The sequence below is a fragment of the Mus caroli genome, unplaced genomic scaffold, assembly GCF_978045245.1.
Source record: "Mus caroli unplaced genomic scaffold, Mus_caroli_1 scaffold_5, whole genome shotgun sequence".
Lineage (NCBI taxonomy): Eukaryota > Metazoa > Chordata > Mammalia > Rodentia > Muridae > Mus > Mus caroli.
The window spans coordinates 74,963,160-74,971,340 of record NW_028227260.1 but is presented as its reverse complement, the minus strand read 5'-3'; the positions used below and the strand labels follow the sequence as shown (position 1 = coordinate 74,971,340).

The 8,181-nt window shown below is 51.6% G+C and overlaps 1 protein-coding gene across 2 annotated transcripts; it reads right to left on the bottom strand.

The window, feature by feature from the left end:
* Positions 1-3,968: 3,968 nt before the first annotated feature.
* LOC110286284 (transcription factor SPT20 homolog) lies at positions 3,969-7,145 on the bottom strand. 2 transcript variants are annotated; one of them, XM_085837656.1, is made up of 2 exons: positions 5,092-7,145; positions 3,969-4,575 (listed from the first exon to the last, which is right to left on the bottom strand). In XM_085837656.1, the coding sequence occupies exons 1-2, from the start codon at positions 7,143-7,145 to the stop codon at positions 3,969-3,971; spliced, it is 2,661 nt and encodes an 886-aa protein (XP_085693782.1). The 2 variants fall into 2 exon arrangements, with proteins under 2 accessions (XP_085693782.1, XP_085693783.1); XM_085837657.1 differs by having other exon boundaries at positions 3,969-4,554; positions 5,152-7,145.
* Between the last annotated feature and the right edge of the window lie 1,036 nt (positions 7,146-8,181).

Here is an 8,181-nt window from a genome sequence, read left to right as displayed (position 1 = left end):
AGCTTTACTTGCGAATGTTCAGTGCAGTGAGTCCTTGGTCTGGTCTGAGGCCTCTGGCTTCTGCTACACTATCAACACTGGATCCTCACCCGGACTCCTCTTGTATACCCTGTTGTTGCCCTGTGTCATGAAGATCCTGCAGCTTTGGTTCTGCAGGATTAGCCCATTCAAATGCTCCAGCAGTTCATGAATGGGATTTGGGTCTGGGTGGTAGCTGAGTTGGTCAGCCCACCAGCTCTCTTGTGCCTGTGTCACCAGGGCCAGCTCTCCTGCCTTGCCCAGGCCAGTGGTGGGGCCTGCTCTCCCAAGTGCTATAGCTGGCAAGTGGAGGGCCAGCTCTGCTTTCATACCCTGGCTTGGGAGCAGCTCTTCTGCACCCACACTACTGCAGAGCAAACAAGGAGTGAGGCCAGCACAGGGGTGGGGTCAGATCTGCACAGCTCTGGGACATCAACATGGCCACAGGTGGCAGCACAGACCAGGGACATCCACATGGCTTTTGGTGGTAACATGGGACACAGACATCGACAGATTTCTGCTGCTGCAGGGCCACAGACTCAAACATGGCGCTCAGCAGCAGCAAGGGCCAGGACTTTAGGATGACTTCAGGTAGCAGTGCCAGGCACACCCATCAGGCTGTTCTTCATCACCCTCGAGTTTCCAGTTCCTCCTCTCCACACAGTGCACAAAAAAGGCTTTTTCTTTCCCATCTCTCCACCACACCCACTTCCACATGAAGCAGGCATACCCCTGAGTGTCTTCTGCCCACCAGCTGCCACATGGAAGATCTACCTTAATTTTTAAGCAGGATCTAATTTTGAGGGCAGAGAGATGCTTCAGGGAGTAAAAGGGCTAGCCACTCATGCATGACAAGGCAAGTTCAATTCTCAAAACTCTCATAAAAATACAAATGTTGTGGCCAACAGCTCTAATTCGAGTGCTTTGTAATATGAGAAGAGAGTTCCAACAGGAGAATCACCCTGAACCTCAGGAGCCACCTCTCCTGGAGCATACAGAACAGCAGCAGAAACAGCAAGAGACACTGTCTTAAAGGTATGACATACCTACACTTCCATGCATGTACACACCCATAAAACAAAGAGAGGAGGAGGGGAGGGAGGGAGGGAGAGAGAGAGAAAGAAATTTTGAATAATGAGTAAGAATTTGTCTTAGGAAGGAAAAGCTGGCTGTGGTGGCACGTGCCTTTACTTTAAGTACTCTGAAGGCAGAGGAAAGCATATCTCAGTGAGTTCAAGGCCAGCCTCGAACATAGTGAGCTTCAGGACATATAGGACTACCAAAAAGGTAGGCTAGAGAAAGAGGTTCAAGTGAAGTCACAAAATGTAACCAACTAATATTCTCAATTGAAACCGAATTCAAATAGCAAGATAGAGAATTCCAGAGAAATAACAGAGGCCACTAAACAGTAAGTGGAAACAAAGGCAAATTTATTTGTCTGAAAAGGAAGGGTACACCACTGGAGCAAAACATCCTGCTTATTGTAACTGAATGGACCACATACAGAGCTAAAGGAGAAAGGACACCAAAAACTGGCGCTGCACCGAGGTCAGATCTGCTCTCGTTCTTCGCAGCTCACTGGGCTACTTCACTTCTTCCAAGTGCGATCACACACTCCCAGCAATGTCCAGGATGCTCCAGTCAGCTCGCTGTCACTCTGGTGGCAAATGTGACCAGCATGCTTGAAGGAGGTCAAATCTTTGTTGAAGAGCACCAGCAGGACCTCAGTACAGGTTTACACCAGTGGCGATCACAGTCACCTGTACCTTTGTTAACCTCTTTCAGACCTGACAGACCAAGTTTCCATTTCTTCTTAGGGAAAAAGGCAAACAAACATACATGTGCACTTCCTTACAGAGGCAAGTTTCACATAGGCAGATTACCCTTCAGAGTTACAGAAGAACAAGGCATAGGCAGTAAAACAACCCTGTCCATGGCCAATGGCAGCACCACTACCCACAATAGCCCACAGGTGGAAACAGACCAAGCCATAGACAGACAAGGGACTGAGGACCAAAGTGCTGGTACACAGTACAATATGAACAAACATTAAGCACCTGCCAGGCAAAAAGGCAGACACAAAAGTACAAAGTTGTATATATAAAACACTGTAAAATTCACCTAATATAAACACGGGGAATAAGTCAATTCATAGAGACACAAAGCAAATTAGTGGTTGCCAGTGGCTGGGGGGAGGGGTGGGGTGGGGTGGGGGGAGGGGGAGGATGGCTTCCTGCTAGTGCTTAATGGGGCCAGGACTTCTTTTGAAGTGCTACGCATGTGTTGGAAACAGAGAGGGCTTGGCTGCACAGCACTGCCAATGTTATAAATGCTAAGGGGCTGCACCTTGATGTGGATCAATGCTTGTTACAGAACTGCTCCAACCTCAACCCTCTAAAAGGCAGGGCAGCCCAGTCCCCTGAGATGAGGAACTGAGATGAGGTGGGCAGTGTCAAACAACTGATGAGGACGAAACGGGGTGGGGGCAGAGGAGGAGGGCTTCCCATTTACCAGCCTCAGACAACTGTAGGCATGCAAGAAGCAGTCTGGAAGACTGCGCTTTAGGTTCTTACTTATTGCCTCCGTGCCAGTAACCTAGAATGTTCTAAAACACAAAAACGGCTTCACAAGGAGAGCCACAGCAAGCCACCCCAGTGGCCTTTTCCAGGCCAGTGCCAGGGTCTGGAGGAGAGCTGGGGTCTGCCAGAGCCCTGCTTGCAGGGCAAACCTTCTGAGGGTGGGATGCTCATCAGACAAGTCTGCCATGGGCTCCCTTGCACAGGAGTGCCAGCCTAGGCTATACTCAATTTCAGTGTGATAGTCCTAATCAGGCCAGGTGGGGGTGGTGCACACCTTTACTAGCGGCACTTCCTCCGGAGACAGAGGCAGGTGGACATCTGTGAGTTTTCAGGCCACTCTGGTCTACAGGGTGAATTCAGGACAACCAGAGCTACCCAGAGAAACCCTGTCTCTAATAAACAAACAAAAAAATGTATTAGTGTTTCACAGCGCACCTGCATCAATTGCATTTCAGACCCTCACTCAAGCTTTTTAATCTAAAGAAATACCAAGTTCCCTTGAAAGACATTTCTCCTGGATCACAACTCAAGTTTTTATGTATTTAACACAGGGAAATGAGTTTTACAGCCATGACCTTCTGTCACAAGGCACAACATGTATGAATCTTGGTGACTCTGTGCCAAAAGTAGAAGAGTTGCAGCCCAGGTCAGGGATAGGAAATGGGAAATTGACGGTTATCAGGTACAGTTTCAATCCCCCAAATCAAAAATGTTCTAGAACTATGTTGCACAACAATGGGATTGTACTTATTAATACTAAGCTGCATCTTTAAAATTGTTAAAAGAGGACAGGTGCTGGTGGTACCCATCTTTAATCCTAGCTGCTCTGGGCACAAGCACTCAGGAGGCAGAAGCAGCAGATGGGTCTCTGTGAGTTTGAGGCTAGCCTGGTCTAGGTAGTGAGTTCCAGGGTAGCCAGGGCTACTGAGAGAAACCCTGTCTCAAAGAAAAGTCATCAAGGAGGATATGCTCCTCCCTTGCTCCTCAAAAAAAATAGTTAAAACAGCGAAATGCATGTTTTACATCACCATTTTCAAATAAGCCTCTAAATTATTAAAGTGTACTGTTGCAATTTTAATAATTAGATAAATGCCAATCTGGAGAAAAGTAAAATTAACCTAGTTTAGATGTGGATACACATCATGACATTACAATAAACTTGACTTTATCAACAACAAAAAATAGCAAGTGAAATAGTGTTAGTTTAAACAATTCCTTCCTGATTTCTATGTAAAGCTGTACTGTTGTGCTTTTTTGTTTTTAAGATATAAAACATTGGCACATTAAAAACACCAAAAAATGAGGTAAAAACTGCAACTGCTTTAGTTCAATACTGGTGCCTATTTTGAGAGAAGGAAAATGAGGCAAGACTTAAGACTGTGGGGCAGTTGGTGGTCCTCCCCTCCCTGTACCTCTATCCTGGCCACCTGTGTGTTCCTGGTGACTATGCTGAATGACTGCTCTGGGCACAAGCACTCTCTGTGGCATAACTCGCAGCTGCACATTCTGGCCTCTAGCCTGCAGCTGTTCTACCGGGGCAGCAGGGTACTGGAAGCTCTGTGACGGAAGGCTATGCCCATGACTCTGCTGGGCGGAGCCTAGCTGACATACCACACTTGCCTGAGGCTGGCTAACCCTCCCAGTCTCAGCAAGGTTAAGGAGACCACTTTGCTGAGCTGACACTGCCCAGTGCTGAATATTAGACCTCTGGGGGTAAGATGGTGGTACTGGCCGTGGAGGGACAGGAGCCCTAGGTGGCTGACACTGTTTTGGAATCAATACATACAAAGGCTCAGACTGCCTCTGCAGCTCTGGCTGTAAATACTGCTGTGGCTGTGGCTGCTGCAGCAGCAGCAACTGTGGTTGCTGTGGTTGCTGTGGTTGCTGTGGTTGCTGTGGCTGCGACCACAGTTGCAGCTGTGGTTGCTGTGGCTGTGGCTGTGGCTGTGGTTGCTGTGGCTGTGGCTGTGGTTGCTGTGGCTGCAGCCATGGCTGCAGCTGTGGTTGCTGTGACTGTGAACACAGTCGCAGCTGTAGTTGCTGTGGCTGCAGCCTTGGCTGCAGCTGTGGTTGCTGTGACTGTGAACACAGTCGCAGCTGTAGTTGCTGTGGCTGCAGCCTTGGCTGCAGCTGTGGTTGCTGTGACTGTGAACACAGTCGCAGCTGTAGTTGTTGTAGCTGCAGCCTTGGCTGCAGCTGTGGTTGCTGTGACTGTGAACACAGTCGCAGCTGTAGTTGTTGTGGCTGCAGCCTTGGCTGCAGCTGTGGTTGCTGTGACTGTGAACACAGTCGCAGCTGTGGTTGCTGTGGCTGCAGCCTTGGCTGCAGCTGTGGTTGCTGTGACTGTGAACACAGTCGCAGCTGTGGTTGCTGTGGCTGCAGCCTTGGCTGCAGCTGTGGTTGCTGTGACTGTGAACACAGTCGCAGCTGTGGTTGCTGTGGCTGCAGCCTTGGCTGCAGCTGTGATTGCTGTGACTGTGAACACAGTCGCAGCTGTGGTTGCTGTAGCTGCAGCCTTGGCTGCAGCTGTGGTTGCTGTGGCTGCGGCCAGGGTTGCTGCCACTGTGCTTGTGACTCTGGGTGCAAAATGACAGAGCCAGGTGGAATCCTAACAGTTATTGGACCTGAGTTATTTTTTACAATGATTTTCACAGATGTCTGCACTAAGTACTTTGGTTCTCTGGTCTGGGCACTGAGCATCTGACTTCTAGAAGGCGGAAAACCTCTAGAAGAGGTTTCTGTAGATGCTGGGGCACCAGTGGAGAAGCTCAGCACCTGGGATGGACTACTAACCAACACAGGGGTTCTCTGTGCTAGGCCAAGCAAATTGATAGCATTTCGGCCAGTGCCACGGCTGGGGCCCTGGGTGGCTGAACGGCTCTCTGGTGATCTGGCAGAGGACTGCACTGCTGTAGGGAGGGTTCTAACACCACTCACTCCCAAAAAGGTTTGCTGAGCCGAGTCAGCAGATCTGGGAGAAGGAGCAAGTCTTGGAAGTTTCCTACCTCTGATTGATAATGAGGGAGAACTGACTACTGAAGAGCCCTGTCCTGAGGTGGAAGGCTGTATCAGCAATGGAGCTGGGGTGTTAACTCTCCTCTGCAAGGCTGGAGATGATACTGAATGGGATGTGGTCTTCCTCCTTTGGGAGGGCCGGCCAAGATGGATGGAGTCAGTAGACCCCTGCAGCATTTTGCCTAGACATTCAGCTGAGCTCTGGACAGACCCCTGGCATATACCCATTGCCTCCTCAGGCTCATTCCTTTCCCCAGCTACAGAAGCTTGTGAATGGACACTCGGGGCAACATGGGAACGATACATCTGGCTATCACGTCTGCCCTCTGATGGTGGCCTTACTTCAGGAGAGAAAAATGGATCACTAAGGGACTGTGCTGCCCATGGCTGACTGCCCTCTTCCAACTTAAATGGATAATCATATTTTACCTCAGGAGGAGGCCGGGCTGTTGACTCTGCATCATCACAGGGCATGGTTTGCTTCCCTGTAGCATATTTATGCACATCCACCTCTCCTGGGGCCTCCAGTTCACAGGGTCCCTGCTTCTGGGCATCTACACACTTTCCTGCTTCAGCGAGCTTCAGCTCATTTTGGTCACCTGGTTTGGTTTCTGCTTCTTTTCTGCAAGCAACCCCTGTTGAAACATCAGGGGGAGTTGTACATATATACTGTTCTTCTTCCAGATCTAGAAAGGACCACTCCTGACTTGTAAAGCATTGTCTTATAGAGTCTGTCATCATCTTCTGCTCATTAAACAGCAGTCTGTTGGCTGTGCAGGCGACAGCAACGGAGGGATCCAGACACAGTGGCTCAGCTGTTGCTAAAATCAGTTGGCTCTCAAGCTCAAGTTTTTCTTCCTCAGTCCACTGCCGGTTATCACTTGTAATGGACTCTACATCACTTACTAGACTCTGCATCGTGGGACGTAAGAGAATATGCCGAGTTTGGTAAGCAGGAGGCGATGTAGTAGACGGCACAGCAGATGACTCAGCAGATGATGCAGCAGAGGACCAGGCAGAGGACACATCAGAGGACACAGCAGGCTCTGCACCAAGCTCCCCAGGAGGGTGGACATTACTGCATTGTCTGTAGTCTCGGATTTCTGCTATGACACACCCATGGTGAAAAACATTCACAGGAGACTTGTCCAGGACATCAATCAGAAAAGAAGGTAGCTCTTCAGCATCCAAGTATTCAAGCAGTTTCTGTCCTAAATAAGGCACCGGACAGGGCTCAATAAGGACTCCATCTTTGTCCTTCAGCATGAGAGAATAGCCCTGATTTTTGGGGTAGAGGTTGACCACTAAACATGGCAATGCCTCTCTCCTCAGAAGCTTCTCTAGCAAGTTGACATTGTGTTGAAGCCCCCCTGCATCTGGCTCTTTTTGACATTCTTCAACATAAATGTCATACAGTTTGTCATGAAGAGATTTTTCCCCAGGAGACAGCGGTCTGGCTGGAGGAGGCTCATGCTGGACAGTCTCAATAATATCATCTGTCTGCTCCAAAGCCTCAGCTAGATGCCGTTCCATCTTAATCGACAGTCAGGACCCTGAAAGAAAAGAAAAAAGGCCCTGTTAGCAAAGAGGTGGAAATAACGGCGGTTATATACCTGTTACTTTACAACCGCATCATAACAGTACTTAAATGCGGACACCAAGAAAGCCACCTCCCAGCCTAATAGCCACGCTGCCCCACGAGCCAGGAGCCCGTGGGCCTACGGCCCTGTCCGCGGCTCGATACCCACCCTGCGCCATGAGCCCGTGGGCCTACGGCCCGGTCCGCGGCTCGATACTCACCCTGCGCCATGAGCCCGTGGGCCTACGGCCCGGTCCGCGGCTCGATACTCACCCTGCGCCATGAGCCCGTGGGCCTACGGCCCGGTCCGCGGCTCGATACTCACCCTGCGCCATGAGCCCGTGGGCCTAAGGCCCGGTCCGCGGCTCGATATCCACCCTGCGCCATGAGCCCGTGGGCCTAAGGCCCGGTCCGCGGCTCGATACTCACCCTGCGCCATGAGCCCGTGGGCCTAAGGCCCGGTCCGCGGCTCGATATCCACCCTGCGCCATGAGCCCGTGGGCCTACGTCCCTGTCCGCGGCTCGATACCCACCCTGCGCCATGAGCCCGTGGGCCTAAGGCCCGGTCCGCGGCTCGATACCCACCCTGCGCCATGAGTCCGTGGGCCTACGGCCCGGTCCGCGACTCGATACCCACCCTGCGCCATGAGCCCGTGGGCCTAAGGCCCGGTCCGCAGCTCGATACTCACCCTGCGCCATGAGCCCGTGGGCCTAAGGCCCGGTCCGCGGCTCGATACCCACCCTGCGCCATGAGCCCGTGGGCCTAAGGCCCGGTCCGCGGCTCGATACCCACCCTGCGCCATGAGCCCGTGGGCCTAAGGCCCGGTCCGCGGCTCGATACCCACCCTGCGCCATGAGCCCGTGGGCCTAAGGCCCGGTCCGCGGCTCGATACCCACCCTGCGCCATGAGCCCGTGGGCCTACGGCCCGGTCCAAGCGGCTGTGGTCACCATTCTATTGGCCGAGGCCAGAGACCATTAGTTTCCCGTGG

Excerpts from the sequence above, each read along its gene's own strand:
- LOC110286284 (XM_085837656.1), bottom strand. The coding sequence starts at position 7,145 with ATGGAACGGCATCTAGCTGAGGCTTTGGAGCAGACAGATGATATTATT. Across the intron at positions 4,576-5,091 it reads CTGCAGCTACAGCAACCACA|ACAGCAACCACAGCCACAGC; the intron begins GCTGCGACTGTG and ends ATGGCTGCAGCC.